Source organism: Notolabrus celidotus, chromosome 3 (assembly GCF_009762535.1).
Source record: "Notolabrus celidotus isolate fNotCel1 chromosome 3, fNotCel1.pri, whole genome shotgun sequence".
Classification (NCBI taxonomy): Eukaryota; Metazoa; Chordata; class Actinopteri; order Labriformes; family Labridae; genus Notolabrus; species Notolabrus celidotus.
This window is the reverse complement of record NC_048274.1, coordinates 14563817-14583886: the sequence shown is the minus strand read 5'-3', so window position 1 is coordinate 14583886 and position 20070 is coordinate 14563817. Positions and strand designations below refer to the sequence as shown.

The following is a 20070-nucleotide window of genomic DNA, read 5'->3' as shown; positions in this document are numbered from 1 at the left end:
GACATGCTGAATAGTGGGTCAGTGTGCTGAAGAAAAGGGGATGCGTGGCTGACCCCTTGAAAGGAATGGGGGGCCTGTTTTGTGTTTTAAATTGAAAGCTGCATTGTTTTTTCAGTCAGCTGAAATGTGTGGAATTTCAAAGTTGAAAAACGTTCATCATACTTTCTCGAGAAGATATGAATCTGCTTATTTTGAGTTCTTAATGTTCTGGAACAAAAGACGTCTGCACAGTTGGAAGTGGACTTGATGTTTGGTGTCAGCATGTGCTGGTATGCGGAGCATTTGGAAAGATGAGGTGCGGTGAGAAAAGGGAAGGTTTGATTCCAGGAATGTGGGGGTCAAAGTGGAGAATGTGCTCCCTGCAGACCTCCCTCTTCACTCAACTCCAGCTCTGTTACAGTGCACCCGCTCCGGCCTGCTGGAGAGGCTCAGATCTTTTCATTTCTGCCTCTTCAGGGTGCTACAGCGGCATCTCCATCTCCACAGAGCTCCAGATTCTCAGAGTTAGGGGCTTAAATGGGTCTCAGCCGTGCTTGCTGTAAAGACAGAGCCTTGTGCTTATCACACCGTTTCCAGCTCTTGTTATGTTTCACCTACAGCCCGAAGCCTCAGTGTGTAACACAGCCACATTGTTATCAAGCTCTCATCTGTAACCTCAATCCTAAATGCTGTATTTTTCATTTCTGAGCTCCACAGTCTCCACACAAGACTCTGCAGTGATTCCCCACTCAGCTAAATGCAGTTCATTTCTGGCCTGTGTCACTCCCCTCCGTATCTCGCTCTGCCTCTTGAGTAATCTCTGCCAGCGTGTGAACTGAAGTCTCACTGTCTGATCATCAAACTTCCGTAGCCCAGAGAAGAGTTCCCCCTCAGGCTTGTTTTGAAAGTAAAGGCTCCTGCATGAGTCTGCGTGTTTGATGATAGCAGTATATTTCCCAGCGTAGCTGTAGGAGCTGATTTAGCTGGCGGCTGAAAAAGAAGAAGACGTAGGGCAACAAGTGAGGAGGAAAATGATGGGGAGAGTTTCTGGAGTCTTACAAAGACACGAAGGAATGGGTCGTTTAACCAGGTTGAATTATTACATTTTCAAATAGATGAAGTGATAGCACCCTGGACTTATTGATGAGAAACAAACCCAGCAGCTCAGTTAGGAAAGATTCAGTTCTAAAATGTTGTTCAGGTATGAGCGGCACAGCCATTCAAAACCAGGCAGTTTCCTAAATGTTTGTTTGTTTTCTTTGTCTCTGCTTTTTAGCCCTTATGTGTTTGGATTCAAATCTGCAACGGCAATTTGCTTTGCTTGTTAGGTTGTGGGTAGTTTCTCATTTTTCACATATCTTTCTATGAAACATTTGAAAGTTTGGCATTCCTTTCCAGATAACCATGATTCATTATCTGACTATTAACATTTTTCAGAGTCACAACAGTTTAGATCCTACGTTTGTAACAATGGCAGCTCAAATGTTACGGACATACAGAACATTTGGACTTCATTGTGTATAATGTTGAGTGAGGATCTCCTTACTTGAGTTTTAAGTCTTGATCTGTAGTCTGGGTTGTGGATTTGGGGCGTTCTCTTCTTCTTGCTGGCGTTACTGAGTGACTGATTAAGGTTTGGCACTCTGACACCTGGGAGTCAAACTCGGAGTCAAACACAACAAATAGTCTTAATGTTTTGATAAATGCTTTGTGGTGAGTGTGATTATTTACATGATCTTAGTATTCACGTTGCATGTTCCACTTTACACTGAGAAATGATGGGATTATAAATCTGTGGTGAGTGTAGCTTCAACAAAAATAAAAAGGGTTTGGATTAAATAATCCTAAAGTTTTTGATTCCAGGAAACCTTTAACAAAGAGACCAGAGAACATGAGACCAGATACCTTAATCACATTTGATCCCAAGAAACCGACAAGAATAAATGATTACTTTTAAATATAATCTATAAATGAGCGAAGCATGTGTCTCTACTTTCTTTGTTGGCACACTGATAAAATATTCATCAGTACAAACTGTGTTTAAAAACAGGTGTGTTATTCTACGTAGGCAGTCGTGCTGCCTGATTCCCAGATTGTTTGTCTGACTTGGCTGTTTTTATTAATCCTGCTTGCCAGGTGCACTCTGATGAAGTCACACTTAAACATCCTCATGTCTTAAAACAATGTTTTTTTATCTGATGATCAAAGTTTGTTGGCGTAGTTGTCAGCATTTACTATTTATGGTGTCAACAACCAAATCCCAGAGAGTCAAACCGACATATCAGGATGGACTTACAGCAATAACAACATCTGACTTTCTATGAAGTCATTTTCTTAAAAAGTTTCTTTCTTTATCAAAAGCATCAGCGTCTCTTTGACCATCTGCAATTTCTCAAGTACAATAGTCTGTAATTTCCTGTTATATACAACCCTCCATGCACACGTGTGCTTTACTTTTGCACACAGACTCTTTGAAAGATGAGATTCTGTTTCATTTCTCTAAGGACAAGACAAGATTTGATTACAGCTCTCCTTTGACCAAAGACAAGCCAACGCTTCTCAGCTGTCACGTTTTAATTTCTCCTTCAATCCTTCCTTTCAGTTCATGACAGGTTTTTTGTTCCAGCTAACCTCAGGTCTTAGTTTCTTCTTTTTTTAATGACGAAAGCTGTTGTATTTGTAACACACACTCAGTGCTGGCAAAACAAGTCAACGCTGTTCAACTGCCAGCAAAGTCCTTTTCTAGTTTATCCTCATATAAGGGTTAAGGCCATATAATGTGATACCATACAGGAAATTACTTGTACTCTGGATGAATGGGGAGTTTATATGCGATTATTCCAAAGTTAGATACATGCAGAAAGAAAGAGTAGAAGTCTACAGCACCTCACAGTCCTGGTTTGTGTGTTTGTGTGTTTTATCAGACTTAATAAGAATTAAAAAGGATTATTGTGGCCTACCATGCATATTTGAGCATCTTTGCACGCTCTAATCGCTTTGTTTAGTCTGAAGTTGTGAGGGCAGGACTTATTTACTTGTGTTTCAATGAGAAGTCAAATAGCAACAACAAAAAACCAACATCTTGGGGATTACAGCAGTCCACTCCTTAAAAAGAAACATGAATATAAAATATCTTCTCAGCCTGCAGATCCATCGATGTTGGAGGAGGTATAGGTATTGGCATGTGTGGATGTTTAGCGTAGAGAGAGACAACAGGTTGGTAATGAGTCTTCCTATGTTGAGTCATCCAGTCTTATAGAAGTGATGGTGACCTGGAGGTAAGTCTCAGCTTGTCTCAAGTAGGGTCTCATACTGTGGTTTGTTGGAAATATATCTAAATAAATAGAGATCCATGATAAATTACATTTATGGTACAGGAAAGAGGAAATGACTGAGAGGCTGGAAACATGAGAGTGAAGACTGACAACAGGAAGTGAGGGACTCCTCCAGATGTCAAAAGGTGGAAGAGGGTATGTAAGAGAAAATGTCATCCCTCTGGAACTTTTGCAGAGGCTTCATTTACTGTCAGCCAAACAATTTGTCAGTGCTGTTGGCTTTGTTCAGGTTTTGTGAGTGAACCCACAGTGAGCATGTTTTTGCAGCTGCTGCAGCAGGAAGTCATGTGTTTCAATGCATCCTGGTTTGAGGTACCTGGATCTGAGAGCACCACTGAAATAAGAACATGGCTTGTCAGTAGTAATTTTATATCATAACACATGGAGCAGGGATACATCTGACTTCATGTGACAGCACTATGTATATGATAATAGTGACAAGAGACAGCACTGGGATGTTGCATCTTTCACATCAATAACTTGTAATCACATCCAGGTGACACGTGAGTTATTTAGGAAAAATAAACCTTCATCAGAAGTACTTGTAACTTTTCACAGCTATGTGCTTGCCACTCTATTGGATTTTGTCAATCAAATGTTCCAAGGTTTTGCCAGACGGTGGACCCGGAATAACATATGCAGAATTACCTCCAACATGTTTGCCATCAAAAAAGAAAAGCAGAACATCCAGAGTAACAGGAGGAACATGTGAGGGAGAGGAATCACATGTGAGCTGTTTGCTTTTCGAAAAATGTCATTATTTGAAGAACTACTCGTCTGACTACAGTTTCTCTTGATTTATCTTTACCTTCCCATGATGGGTCTCATAGTTGCATATGACAACTTGTTGCCTGGAGAAAAAATGCTTTTTTTTTTTGACTTAAGTTTTATTGGATTTTAAATTTTCAACAGCACATATCCACAACATACAGGACCAAGTAGTGCCAAGCCGAAGAAAAAAAAAAAAAAAAAAAAAAAAATTTCACAAATAATGAGAATAAGCATTCAGTTCAGAGGCCCAACAACCACACCGCAAAGAAAATGTCTCTATATGTTTACAAATACAAACAACTTGTTACAATGTATACAATATATAGTCTGGCATTCAACAAAAACAGTCAGCTGGTGCCCAGAGGGGCAAAAATGCTTTTTGAAAGTGACTGAACATTGTTCGGAGTAGGAGTGTGCAATATTGACAAATTAAGTTGATATCAATAATTGACAATTTTGCATCCCTCTAGCTCACTCTTCTCAATAGTATATACAATGTTAATGATATCAACAAACTTTATGATCCTACAACATTTGACTCTTATACCCAATTAAAGGATCAGTCTCACTTACATTAAAAACCGATCTCAGGAATATGGAAAAATAAAATTGGTTCAGGAAATTGATCTAAAACGCTGCTTTGTCGTGGATTTCTGTCGCAGGTTTCTTGCAGCTCTGTTTATTTTTAGACAATCAGCCCTTATGTTATGCTGGAAGCTGATTTAGTAGGAATAACTGAGAGAGCCAGGATTTCACCACAGCACACGAGTCGACCTGCACATACTTTACTTTCAGCGTTCGTACCAAGCTTCAAAGACTGCTCAAAGTTAGTTAATGTGCAACTTAGGACAAACAGTCTGAGTACACACAAGGATCCAAGTCAAACTTTGACTTAGGGTTAAGGGGGAAAAATACCAGCTGTATGATATGACTACATATTTCTCTGTTATATTTCTACTAATATATCAAAGTCGGCTTGTGTTGTGAGGCTTCTTCTTTCATTTGTGTTTAAGCAGATGATAAAGATTTATATGTAGACATAGATTAATCTTTAGTTATGCATTGGATCAATTATTCACATTTTATATTCATGTATAAGAAAAGAAGAAATGAAGTGTTACTTTATTAAAACAAAACTAGATATGCAGTGTATAAGAAGCTAGTCCCAGAAGGTCTTATAAATGCTTCATGTACAAGTAACGCTAAACTAAAAGTGTGCTTAATAAGTAAAGTTAATCTATCTATGAGCGGTTTTAACACTTCACTTCACTTCACCGACATCTCTATCCTAACTGCTTCCTGTCCCTCTTCCTCTCTCAGACAGCAGCAGGGTCTCCCTCTCTCTGGGTGGCTCTGCTTGTGTTTTTAACTCATAAGGCCCACTGTGGGAAGTGGGACAGGCAGGGAAATGTGACGGCTGAACTTGTTGTAAATGGCGCTGAAATGTAACACAACTCTGACACATTCTATGAATGCTTTATTATTGTAGTGAAAGCTGTGTTTTGCCCCACATGCTGCTCAACCTCTTTTTTTCATTAATGAGCTTCCACCCTAAACACAATAGCAGTATGACCAATATAACCACATGAGTTACTGAATGTGTTATGTGGGAGAAATTGGAGGTCATTTGAGTTTGAAGGAATAAGCAGTGTTTGTGACCTATTTAAGAGATTTTGAGACCAACACGTTAACATGTGAGACTTCAAAGTGACATAAAGGAGCTGCTGCAACACAACACAAAGAAATGTCAGTGACCAGAGCCCATATAAGGATGCACCAGTCAGAAAACTGGGTGCATGTAGAGACTGTAGCAGGTTGTGCAGAGAAACTGTACTTCTTTGTACTATAAGATGAGTTTGTATCATTTGATGCCGCCTTATATAACTCTTACATAACATCTGCTTTAATTATGCTTTTGTCTTTGCAAAGACCTATTTATCTACTTGTTCTCTTACATCCTTGTTTATGTTGCTAATCCTGCGACCTAAGCAGTGTAATTACAGTGGATTTGGTGGTATTGATTGTCTTCTTGCTCCTTAAACCAAACAAGCGACCCGGTGAAGCAGAGATGAGGGCGGCTCAGTGGTGACCGGGGGAACAGGTCTGACTGGCCTGTCAGTGCTGAGGCAGGGAGGCACCATTTCTAGTACAGGATGTGCCTGTATTCAAGCACGCTGACAACAAGTTCAACCAACCAAAGAGTGCCTTTCACATTTGTCACCAAGGAAATTACTATGAGAGTGGTAGAGTCTGGATTCCAGCTAACTAAAATATGCATTTATAAATAAGTTGCTACCTTCAAAACGTAAAAGATAAACTGCTGCACTGAACCAGAACAACTATTACAATTATTTTACCCTCCTGCTAATGTGATGTGATGAAGTAAGAAAGTGTATCCTGGGTTGATGCATTTCTCTGCAACACATTTCTTAAGATCGTCACCAACTCAGCTTTTTGCTTGTTTTTGTTCAGTAGTGCATCTGTAAAAGGTTTCCCCTTCTTCTGTATTTGTGTGTCCACAGAAGCTGTCATAACTGAGAGAAACTTGAAATTGTCAAACCGGTTTCCTAACATTCCTCTTCTGTTTCAAAAAATCTTCTTTCCAAACAAACTTGTGCGTGTCTGTTCTGTGGTCTACCGACACCGTAATTCGCTGGAAGGGTGTCATCATAACTGAAACCTGTCATCTGTCTTACTGATAAAGTCACGTTGTTGTCAGTTTTCTTTCTCTCTGTTTCCTTCTCTCCTGTAGAAATGTGTTTCTATATGTCTGTCCCCAGTTCTTTCTCTTCTGCACAGTATTCAGCCCTGAAATGTCAGAGCTGCAGCTCACTATTCATTCACAAATTGGGCACGGGAAGAGCTCCTTGTTAACTCTAGTGCTGCTACTTTGCTGCAACAAGTGCAACACTGTATAAACCTTGATTTATAAGGAGAGGTAGTGGTTCCAAGATGCTTCTAAAAGCCATCTCACAGTAGTTCATCAGGCTTAAACTCTTTTAATCCAGTGACAGAAGAGTTGGCTCGCAGACATTGTGTTCTTCAATCAGCAGAGGCTAATGAAAGCTCAAATTTAATGGCCTGCTTACGTGCTTTATTGTGTACACTGAGAGTACCAAAGGGGGACAATGTTATTCTGTTTCTCCACAGCAACAAAACCCCAGTGACAAACTGAACACTTTTTGTCTCCAGTGCTCCATCACGCACTGTTGTTCCACTTTTTTGTTGAGTGTCACAGACTCCTGCTTCCTTTGTACTGAACACCTCATCTCGTTCTGCAGGGCAGCGCAGCAGTGGTCCGTGAGAAAGCTGAGGTGGAGGCAGCCAAGGGTGCAGCGGAGGGTCAAGCGGGACGGCTGACCCAAGAGACCGAGCGGCTGCGCAGGCGGGCACAGGAGCTGGAAAATGAGGTGGCCAAACTCAACCGCATCATCGACGAGGCCAAGCTGCAGGAGAGCAGGCTAGGGGACAAAGTTGGGCGACACGAGGTGAGGGGTCAAGATGTATACCGGAAGTTTAATTTAGAACAGCAAGTTATGCTTGTTCCATTATAAGTCTGGTTTAATTCCACACCACCTGTTAAGCAAGAAAGTGTTGTGTTTTCTCTTAACAGAAGGACAAGAAACATTTGGAGGAGTCTTTGGCTGAAATTAAAGAGCAGGAAGAGGAGGTGTCCCGTGCCAATCGAGCACTGACCATTCGATTGGAGGATGTACAGGTGAGATAAGCAACACCTCTCCACACTGCATGCAAAGCAATGTAGACTGCTATCACAAGCACAGCCTTGAATCTTTAATTCTGTGCTCCGTTCTATAGAGGAACTTCACCAAACTGAGCAGTGAACACAAGGAGCTGGAGGAGAGGTTACTTGAGGAGAGGGCTCAGAAGGAGCAGTTCAAGAACATGAAGAATGACATCGAGGACGAGAGGAGACTGCTGGACCGTACAGTGGAGAAACTCCAGAGGGAGGTGGGTGTGTCTGAGTCTGTAGCACACACACAATACGAAAAGCAGACACCACATAGGCCTAATACAGATGTCTGGTTTCATTTTAGTAAAATGCATTCAGTCGTCAACATCCAGTCTTAGTTATTAACTGTTTTTTAATAGAAAAGATGGCATGCTTTTTTAAATAAAGAATTATTTAAACACTGTACCAATGCAGGTTTACATGCAATAAGTCCAGAAGACCCCATTGGCTCATGAAGATGAAAGAAAAATTACTAATAAAAGAAAAAATTATCTCTGCATGATCAAACAGAGCTATGTTTGTTGAGTATTTACCTTTTTTATGAGGGTTACGCTCATTTCTTCCTTTTTTCTTTCTCTCCATCTCACTGTGACTGCAGATGAATGATATTGTGGATGCGTCCCAGTCGTCCACTCGAGAGCTGCAGGAGCAGATTGATATTTACAAAGAGAAGAACCGTAGGGAGCTGACAGAACTGCAGAGGCTCCTGAAGGAGCGAGGACAAGAGCTGGAGAAGTACCTGCTGGTCACCAAAAGCATACAAGAAGAGGTACAGTCAGCCATGTCAGCCTGATTTTAACGGTCACAGATTTGAGCGCTGAAAATACTTTCATGGTGAGAGTGTTGAGAGTGAGCCATCATCAGGCAGCCTGACTGAGCCATCCAAGGCAGAGCAGCAGATGATGAGCCATTGTTCTGACTCAGTTTGACCCCTCCCTAAAAATATCATCCTCAGCTTTCAGGGAGCGATGTCACCACTTAGGTATTTCTGCTCCTCAGCTCAAACACAAAACCCAGTGATAACGGGGAGTAGCTGAGAAGAGTAAAGCGAAGTAAAGCCGCTGTTCTTTCTTAAAAGTGATATTCGATTGTCAGAGTTACACTAAAAGAGAAATATCAAGAATTCAAAGACCCACAGTGAAACCAGGGATCACTCTGCATTGCTTACAGTCACACAGTTAAATTAAAGCATGCTTGTTGGTACTTTGGAATGTCAGAATGTTTTTTGTTTGAATAAGCACTGAATACATTATGTCTGAAAGATGGCGACTAATGTGGTTTTATGTTTCCATCAAACATTTATTTAACAAGGTGGAGCTGTTGAGATTGTATGAACAGTGACCACACAAAAACATTTTTATACTCCAGTGAAAACACAAGTGCTCCATGATATGCCCCGTCTCAATTCACATACTTCCATGTGGTCAGTGTGTGCACTAGGAACAAAGTTGCAGAGAGCATGAATTTTAACCCGATAGTGTTTCCTCGAATCGGACAAAGCTGTTGAGTACTTACTTGAAATGACAGTTATAGCCTTTGATGCTTCATCCTCCTCTTCTTTGTGAGTTAAAAAGAGCATTATCCTTTTCACTTGACTAGGATTGTCTTCTGCAAATGTCAGCTGTTTTTTTTGCATATTTGACTCAATTAATTAGATTTAAAAAGGCATTTAAAAAACAAAATCAAGACAATTAATGCTGCGAGCAGTGATGAATCGGCCCTCACAGCTGCGACTTGTACAATTGGAAGCAGATCGGACTTTGTATGTATAAGTTAGTACTGTGTATTCCCACAGGATAGCACTATGACTGTTGTAGAAAAGTTAATGTTGTATGGAGGAGTCACAATAAGTTCATAGGGAGACATCAAAGTTTGGCACCCTACCAGGGACACACCCTCCAATGAAAACTGATTTATGCTTCATTAAGGTTTGAAGGCTTTGATTACTACATTTAAAGTGCTAATAGAGAGAGTGAGGTACATCACAGAGCAAAACATGTCATTTCATCATCATCATCATCATCATCGTCATCATCATTTCATCAAAAATGTACCCTGTAAGTGGCATGGATGTTTGTGGACCTACTGTCAGGATTTTACCATGATGATATGAGACTTTTCCAAGGTCTTGACATGATTAGTGATTTTCATGCAAGCAGGTGGAACCAAGCCAAGGGCCTGAATTTTTGAATACTTCTCGGGGACACAATGGGGCCATTTTTCAAAGAAAGACAGAGAGAAAGAAAGAAAGAGAGAAGAAAGAAAGAAAGAAAGAAAGAAAGAAAGAAAGAAAGAAAAAAGAAAGAAAGAAAAACAAACAAACAAACAAACAAACAAACAAACAAACAAACACAACATTTCCTTGGACTCCAATAGGATCCTCACAGCACCGTGTTGGGTGCTCAGGCCCTAACAAATCAGATTTTACATTTTAAGAACAAGCTGGCGAGTCTTTTATAAGAATGTAAACACATTCAGCATGTTTTTAGTCCTTCAGGATATAAACACTGTACTGAAAGTCTAACCCTGTAAACAGCAGTGTGCCTGTTTATAATGAAAACTCCACTGGGTGCCTTTTTAACTGAGCTTTGACATGCCATGCCCTGATTTATACTCAGGAGGCTTCCTAGCAGAAACAGACATGTTCTGCTTTCAAACGTTCTACGTTACACCTTTATTTGATGAACAAAATATTCTGCCAATCATTATGTCGCTGATTTGTTTTTCAGCACAGCTTGTGCCTGTGAGTAAAAGGCATATGTAAGGACGATGCCAGCATCTTTTTTTTTCTTCTCTCCATCCATGCTGATGTATCTCAGTCCAGCTGGTGCACAGGAGGTGGAGGATGTCAGAGTTGTGATATCATTGTTGTTAAAGCTGTGCAGACAGGATGCACATCCTCCACTTCCTGCACCTCTGAGAGGAGCTGAGCGCTCTGATCTGGGCCTTAGTAAGTCCACTTTTCCAGCTGCTCTTAAATGCGTCTCCACCCATTAAGCTTGGCAACCTATGACTAAAAGCACAATGTAGACTACATATTTTCTTTGCAACAGACACCTGGCTGAGAGGGACGCATAATAATTGCATGGTCCATCCTGAAATCTTCTTTATTAATATATACAGTCATTTTTTATTTATCACCTAATGTTCCCATAGCTGTTTACGGTCCGAGAGAAGATGTGTGATTATCCCATTACACCTATTACTGAGTCTTTGTTTGCTAAGCTGCTGCTCCATGACTTAAATTAGGTCTTACTTAAGTGTTTACATGATGAAATATGGAACTATCCTGCACTAATGGCCAAATATTTGTTCTGGGTGAGAAATAAGTGCAGGTGATGATTTTTCATTGTCTTTTATAAAGCAGGGGGGGGCAGTTTTCCAGCTGTGGGGCCACTGCTGCTGAATGCACACAGGGGAAAAGACTAGCTGCACTGAAATCATTTTTCACTCTGGGGAGCTATCTTATATTTTCCCTATAGAGAAACCAAACAGTTGATTATCACTCCCACAGTAATACTCCATTAAAGGGGAGACGTTATATTGAATAAGGAGGTAAACCAAGATCAGAAGTGCAGGGTTTAATATGAGCTAACTGTATTTATAAGTTACAAGCTGAGGGACCTTTGATGAGACCCTGAGCCTATAAAATACTAGTTTCATATATAGGTACTTTTTTAGGTGTTAATGTGTATGTTTTTGTTCTAGTTGTCACATCGGGAGGAGGACCTGCGGCAATGTGAGAGGGAGCGAGACGAGGCTGTGCTCAAGGAGAAGACGCTCGAGAGAAAGGTTCAAGACCTGGAGTTGGAGGCTGAGACTAAGTCCAGTGCTAAAGAGGAAAAGTCTCGACAGCTAAAACTCATGGAGGTACAAAAAAAATGTCAAAGTCTGATAAATGTAAAGACAGATCTGTTCAAAAGGCCTCAAGTCAATCATTCAGAATACCCTAACGTCTGGATGTACCTCAGTGGTCGATGATTAATCTGAGAACAGATTCAGAGAGCTGCTTTAACTCTCAATGTAACTTCTTGATCATGCAGGACAGGATTAATCAGCTGGAGGTGGACCTGGATGAAGAGCGTCAGAGTGGAGACCAGTTTATGGACAGGATAGACCGAGGAAGAGAGCAGGTACATTACACACACACATGCACACACATAAACTCATCACATTCTCATTATCAGTGCTCACCTGTGTCAGTAACCTGCTGTCCATGTTCACTTTAGTTCACACAGATGTGTCTCTTGTTCCATCTCAACCTGTAAATGATATTCAGCTCTCCTGTGGCTCTGTCCTCACCTTTAACATCATGACCGCAGTCACTCATCAATGAATGAAACAAACATGTGATCCCTAAAAACAGTCTCAGGTTTGAAATGTAGTCCTAAAGCAGTCGCCCCCCTCATTCAGAGTATTGATGGTGTGGATAAAGTGGACAGGTTATTGCTTTGTAAGATTATCTTGCATTATCTTTCATTTTGGCGGGCGGCCAGCGTGGTCTGAGAGCATCTATCCAATTTTCATGCAGCAGCCACAAAAGACCTTTCTTAATGCAGCAACTCAGCCAAAATATGCGAGCTGCCAAATGTCTCAAGTTTTCAGGGTGTGGAGTTCACTTGGAAATGACTCTCAGTAACTTCATCTTGAGAACAAATCCAGTTCTTGTGCTTGAAGTAAGTTTTTATATCCTTGCAAGTAAATGCTCCAGTTTTCCTCCCTCCCTGATAAGGCTGCTGACGGAGGCACTGTGGAGCAAGATTTAGATAGAGTGCGTTTACTTTAAGGTTTGTTGTTTGTTCATGGGAAAGTGCTTACTAATCAGAGAGAGGATGTTGATTCTGGTGTTTCTGAAATAATACTGCTGTATTGCAAACCCCACAGATTTTATGCTAATGTTTCTGTCTTACAACTCTTTTCTATTGAATGAGAAAGGATGAGATCCTGTCAGGCTTGGCCTGGTTACAGGTCTCTCTTAGTCTGAGACTGACACAGATACAAAGGTTGTGACTGAAATTTGAAATAAATGTGCATAGCGACATCAAGAGAGGCTTAGTGTGGTTGAGTAGAGTATTTAAATCTCCTTAAATGGTTTCCCTTTTAAAAAATTCCTGGCAGCGAGGAAAGAGTGGCATTGTGACAAAGTGGCATTGGTTCAGCATGAGGCTGAGGTCGGTCGTCAAGGCAACACTCGAGCTTTGTGCAGTCAGAGTAGGTTGAGTGTTAGTGGTGTGTGTGCTCTAATGTCTGTGGGGAGGAGGAGGAGGTTGAGGGAGGGTGGGGGGTGCATGGCTATGGGGTGGAGGGGTGGTGGGGTTGCAGCAGAGGCAGCAGGAAGAACACCTGCGTCTCTCCTGGCACCAGGTGCTCCTCTCCTGTCTAAATGAGAGTAATCTCTCCTCCTCTCTCCCGCCGTCTCTCACAAAGCAGATTAGTTTCGCTGTATGTTCCAGTCTGCTGATTCAGCTCCCTGAAGCACTGTGCCGGGTGCACCAGTTATAGAGGCCATCGTTCATCAGAGCAGCCCACTGTCACACGCTAATTGGCATAAAATATCACCAATTCTGAGCTCCTTTCACAAAGAAAGAACCATCACCGCTGTATCGATCAGTTTTCATCCTTCTCTTTGAACTTGGCTCTCCCTGAACACTCCTGTTGGTGCAGTGGGGCTTCACTGAGCTTCACTGAGAAGATAAAGTATGACCAAATATGAATACTGTTGGAACAGTTTGGGATGTTAGAGTTTTCATTTTATAATAGAGAGGTAGGATTGAAGATCCATCACAACGTTACTTTAGATGTAAAGCTAGCAGCCAGCTTTCACGGTTGAGGACAGTCTGAGCAACTGCAAAGATCACTAAATTCAATTGAGTTTGTTTTTTTTGAACATTCTTTTTATTGATTTTCACATTGGAAACAATAGCTAAGGACAGCTTAACATAATTTTTGCATAGTTGGTCTTATATTCACATCCAGCATTCATCAGTCCAGCATAGTACAGTTGTAATAGGCAGTTGTATTGTACATTAGTAGAAAAATCCTTAAGCCCTTAAGTATCTTCATTATAAATTGCACTTAATATTTAGAAGATTCAGAGGTTTCTCCCATTTTCTTTTAAAAAGATGAGCTCTTCCTCCAATACAGTATCTCAACTTCTCTAAAGTGACAACATCAGATATCAGAGATTTCCACAATATAATAGATGGAGATTCATCTCCCACCCACTTTGCCATTATAGCCTTCCTTGCCAACATTAAAAGAAATTTTGTGTCCTTAAAGAGTCTGGTACACTTCCAAGTAGGCACAAAAGTGGTCTAGGAGGCAGATTTTGCCCTATCACCATACTTATTTCTCCACATACTGCCTTCCAGAATAAATTAATCTTTTCACACTCCCAGAGACAGTGTATTCTAGTTCCAGTATTTGTTTTGCACATGGGACAGTCAATTGAGTTTAATCCTCGACTTTTTTTTTTTTATTGAGTTTGTGTACAAAGACAATCTATCAAGTTAATTTATGAGCTTTTGAGGTGCTGCCAGGTTGACTTTACTCCTTTAGCACGTAACCAAGTTAAATTATTGCCATTGCTTCCAGGTTTTTATGCTAAGCTACGCTATCCAGCTGCTTTTGCAAGCTTTGTAATTTTCCAACATATATGAGAGTGATGTGAATCTGAAATCAAATGCACACAAAAACCAAAACAAAATGTGAAATAATTTAGTTAATGTTGTACAATCACAAAAATCCAACACAAAGGTTATTAAGTTAAAAAATGAATAGTTGTATAAAACGCTGCCATTTCTTCATCCATTGATTTCTACAACCTGTTGTCACTGAGGTCTGACATTCACCAGTGGAATGCAGCCGGACCAGGTAAACCAGCTCACCAATTAACCGCGGCCCTCTTAACTACTCTATTGTTCAGCTTTTTGACTCACTGACGCTGCGGAGGTTTCTGCGGTGTGTGAGATTCAGACAGTGTCTGATAATAATTGTCATCAGACTGTATAGCGATGACAGTGTCTGGACTCGGTTTGACAGGTGGAGCAGATGAGGAATGAACTCCTGCAGGAGAGGGCTAGCAGACAGGACCTGGAGTGTGACAAGATGGCTCTGGAGAGACAGGTACACACTCACCTGTCTGCAGTAAAACAACTACACACTGTCGCTCTACAAACTCAGAGCAAAGCATCATTCCATTCATGTCTTTTCATCTTTTCATTAGATCATATCCATTCCCATACCAATTTGTAGTGTCATTTATGCACGATGATGATGTATGGTTATTGCATATACATTTTATACGCCCAGTTAAACGCCTCAATGCTTTCCTGTTTGTGAACGCAACAGAACAAAGACCTGAAGAGCAGAGTGGCTCATCTTGAGAGCTCCCACAAGTCCAACAAGGAGGGCCAGGTGGCTCAGCTGGAGGATCGCATTCAGGAGCTGGAGGAGAGGCTGGAGGTGGAGGAGAGGTGAGATGGAGGCTCTGACTGGGAATAGGGATGAGGTGTTCTGTGTTTAAATTGATGGAAGGATGAAGGTTTAAGGGGGAAGTTAGATTTCAAACTTACTCACTGCTGGATTTAGATGCAATGTTTGAACTTATTTCACAAAAACAGATATGATAAGATCTCATCCAGCTGGCTGTTATTACAGTTAATCTTTGTGTTAGTATCGGTCTTTTTAAGTGACTTCAGATTGATCCTTGCTCAGTAGAGTCTTCTGAATTTTTAGTTTTTCAGCCTTTTAATCCAAGGGTGCAAAGATTTATGCAAGTTTGAATAACGTGCTACACCACATGTATGAAGATGCATTTTGCTGCATGTGTTTCAGAGAGCGTGCAAACCTGCAGCTGGTGAACCGCAGGCTGGAGAGGAAGGTGAAAGAGATGGTGATGCAAACTGAAGAAGAGCATAACACAATACAAGACCAAAAGGACCAAGTGCGTGACACACCCTCTCATAATAGTCATTTACTTACAGACCTTGTGTTATATGAAGATTTGATATCAAACAGCTATAGATATCTTTTTGAATTATTGCATTTTTCTCTTTTGAAGTTGAACCTGCGTCTGAAGGCCTTGAAGCGGCAGATGGATGAGGCTGAGGAGGAGATCGACCGACTGGAGCACAGCAAGAAGAAGCTGCAGAGAGACCTGGACGACCAACAGGAGGCCAACGAGCAGCTCCAGAGCCAGCTCAAAGCTCTGCGCAATGAGATCAGGTACACAACAATCTCCATTACTCCACTCTGTCATCTGTTACAGACAAAACACTGATTTGAATAAGAAAAGGATGAGAAATCATGCACAAGCACTCTCAGTGGTGAATCTTTTTTTTTTTTCATGTAGGAGAAAGAGTAACTCGGCTCCTCTGCTTAACAATCTGCACAATGACGATGATGATGATGATGATGACATCAGCACTGACGGGGAAACGTATTTCAGCTCATCTTCGGGCTACAAGCGCTCCTCAAGCCAGGACATGTTGTCAACTCTCACTTTGTAAAATGAACCCTGAGGCCGAGGATAAAGCTGCTGACACAAATCACTGTGGGACCAAACGACTGGGATCCCACGCAAAGTGCTCTCACACAAACCTGTGGATATTTTACTGAAACAAGAACTTTACAAAAAATCCACGCTTCCACAGAGTTCACAAAACTCTCTGGGGTATTAATCCAGGGGCCATCTTTATGATCTTAAATTCCCTCAGTATTAATTGAGCAGCTCTGAGATTTACAGATGAAGTCATTGATATTTGATTCTTTTAGCTTGCCCGGAAAAAATGAGATGTAAATACTGTGTAATTTATAATAATGTTACATTCCCACATCAAGTCTTATCCATGAAAGCATCACTTATGTTCAGTTTGGATTTTCCTTTCACACACACTCTTTAGTGTTTTAGTTACTAGATTAGGATTTGTAAACTTGAATACCCGCTCTTTATTGCACTGCACAAAAACGCATCCATTCCTACATTTGTGAACAAAATGAAGTTTTAACCTGACTTTTTTATGCCTATCAAATCTACTAATTATACATACAGTTTATGAATATATTTTTTTTGTATCTTTCATTCATATGAAAAATATATTTACTTTTTAAAAATGAATGAAGATCAAAACGGAATATATGAAGTGAGGAGTGCCAGGATGTCTTTTATTTATTCATGGTTGAAAAAACAAAATCCTGGCTCAGTGAGTGTTTAGGGAACAGTGAATGAGGGACTTTGTACACATCCTTTTTATACAGTTTTTTATGCATTGATGGCAAATAATATAAACATTGCAATGTTATCAACTGGCATTGTTTGTAACTTGATCTCAAATAATGGTCAAATCACAGTATTGCTTTTATACAACATGTACTGGAAGAGGCTTCCCCATGCATTCATTAACACACATCAGTGATTACCCACTCTTTTACAGTTACAGCACTGAACAAAGCCACACATGACAAAACCATTTCATCTCTGAATACAGTCAAACACTTATAAGACCTTTATCTCCAGTGATCTCTCCTCAGTGGGGCAGTGATTTGTCTTTAATCTGATTCATAAGCTTTGTTTCATGATGTACATTCAGCCTTTCAGTGTCTGTTAAAGAAAACATTTGGGCCTCTGCTAACTTTCCTTGAAGTGAATGAGGGATCTTCTACACATGAGACGTGCTGGCAAACTGGCGACTGTGCTACACTGTGATGATTTGCACTCTCCTCTGTTTTCTCTGCGTTGAATATTCCTGTTCTGACGCCTGTGGAGGGAGAGTGGGTCGAGACAGATTCTTCCACTACCTCTCTGTACAAATTTGTATGTTTATAAATCCTGCTGACACTCAAATAAAGTGACTTCCAGCTAATCTCACATACTTCTCCTTGTTGAATAATAACTTTTAGATGTACATCATATACATATTTAAAAAACCTGTAGATTACAGCAGCTTCTTTACACTTTTAAATACTCAGTATGCAAACATTTGCCAGTTATGACATTCACGTATAGTTGGTTTTGATCAGTTGTGGAGGAAAACTATATTTCAATGGTAGAGTGGACATAAGCAAGTCCCTTATCAAGGTTATCGCTCTTGCATCAAACTGTAAATTTTGCTGTTTGCAGAATATGTCAATTAAGCCTACAAAATAGTGCATTTTTTTTAAAGGTTGTCTTGAGAAACTGTTCTACTGTTGTATTTTAGATATAGAAGAGAGATTTAGGCCTACAAAGGTAGAGTTATTTGAAGCTTTGGATGGGGAAACTGCTCTGAAGGTGTTTCATGGGACCCAAAGCATCTAAATGGACCATCTTCAAGTGTTTTAAGCTTAATGTTTTCAAATGGGTTGCTGGTAGCCTCGCGGTCTAAGTGCGCCCCATGTACAGAAGCTAATAGTCTTCGTTGCATAGATTGCAGGTTGACTCTGGCTGCATGACTTCCCCCGCTCTTTGCTCTCCACGTGTCCTGTCTCTCTTCAGCTGTCCTGTCAAATAAAGGTGAAAGAGACCAAAAATCTAACTTTAAAAATGTATTCAAACAATCAACGTTGAAAGTCCTCAACATGCAGAGTGGTCCATTTCACAGTGTTTTGATGCAACTTGTGTATTTAAATCAGCTTTTATCCACAAGTTGTTAACAGTTTAAGGATCTTGAAAAACGATAGAAAAGGGGATCATAATTCAAAATCAAGAAAAACGCCACCTTATTTAAGAAAAATATGAAACATAAAGCATGAAACATTGCAATGACAGATCTTTTACTTGCTTCAAAAGACTGTTATGGGGCACAAATGCTTCACAGTACAAAGAATGTTGTTTGCTCTACAAAGTGAATCAATCTATCAGATTTATGTAGTGGAGTAAAATGCTAAAAATGCCTTTCATGTTGTAGAATAGAAATAATAATGGGTGACAGAAACTAATGCAAGAGTCAGAGATGATCTGATCCATATTGTGTCTAATGATCCTTGACTACACTCCTGATAAAATCTGTGTGGGGTCACTGCAGCTGCGTCAACAGCAGCTCTTTATCTTTCATTTTGTTCTCTGCGGGGTCGCAATTTTTCCTGCTGGAGCAAATGAAGCATATGAGACCCCGTGTTTGAGCCTCTTCACCTTCTAATGCACACCTTTGACCCTCTTCAGTCTCTGAGGGGAACACAAAGATTGATCCCTGGTGGAGAGCTCAGGCACACCCCCAGAAGTGTATAAGTCACATATGGAAGTCTTTTTTTACTGTAATTTTTAAGTATTTTAAGTTGATCACATTGAATCAACTTCAAACTTTAACAGACTCATACTTATGTAGTGCTTCACGTTCACCTATTAACTAAACTTTCATACAATGATGGCAGAGGCTGCTATAGTAGGAGACCATCAGTATTAACTAATCCCATTTGTACACCTTCACACACTAGTGAGTACGAAAAAAAATCCTGGGGGCTAAGTCGTCTTAATCTGCAAACTTTCTTAGCTGACTTTCTTGGCTGGAGGAACAAGGAGGTGAATAGACCAGTCTTTTTACCCTCTCTGTCTGATGGTCCATTGTTGGAGGGTCATGACCTTCATTTGTTGCTACCCTGTGTGCAACAAACAAATCAACTCTTGGAGTGCCACAGTGTCATCTCCCTCTCTCCGATGTCAAACCAAGCAGTAAACTAATCAGCTGCAGGCTTGACGACACAGAAGAAACTTCAGTTCGCTTAACAAGGTGATCATTCCTCAGATTCCTTCATGTGCTTGAGTGACTTCAGCCAGAGAGGCTGCTGGGAATAAAGAGGTAGACAGCTGAGAGGGAGCTGTCTGGGAATGGAGGCCGGTTGCTGGTGTGAAGGGGCAGATTTGGAGTTTGAAGCTTATCCTGTTCACACAGAGATCTCTATTTCACAGATCTAAACAGGAAAACATACAAGTTTAACAAGTCTTACAGGGATCCACAAACTGCACTCTGGTGGTTTTAAGTAGGTGGAAAAACAAAAAATGAGAACAATTTATGATTGTTAGGAGATCATGTTGCAGTGCCATGCTGCCCCCTAGCTGTCGTAATGGTACATGGTTTCGTGTAGTGGGTTACAGATTTCAAGATCAGAAAGATTGGAGAAGGGTCACAAATAATGAACATTAATACAAATGGAGATCACCTTAATGCTGTCAGTTAAGTAATGGACATTTGTAGTTTGGTGAATTTCAAATAAGCTTTTTTTTTAATTCTATTTTTTTTTTTTATTATTTTTTTTTTT

At 40.5% G+C, this 20070-nt stretch overlaps 1 protein-coding gene across 1 annotated transcript in view; it reads left to right on the top strand.

The window, feature by feature from the left end:
* LOC117810216 (cingulin-like protein 1) overlaps positions 1-17704 on the top strand; it is a 32139-nt gene extending 14435 nt beyond the window's left edge. The window contains 11 exon segments of the mRNA XM_034679915.1: positions 7367-7573; positions 7699-7803; positions 7902-8054; positions 8435-8605; positions 11545-11706; positions 11880-11969; positions 14878-14961; positions 15187-15311; positions 15673-15781; positions 15899-16062; positions 16190-17704. Of these exon segments, the coding sequence (XP_034535806.1) occupies positions 7367-7573; positions 7699-7803; positions 7902-8054; positions 8435-8605; positions 11545-11706; positions 11880-11969; positions 14878-14961; positions 15187-15311; positions 15673-15781; positions 15899-16062; positions 16190-16346 (1527 nt within the window). The 3' untranslated portion in view covers positions 16347-17704.
* The last annotated feature ends 2366 nt before the right edge of the window (positions 17705-20070 follow it).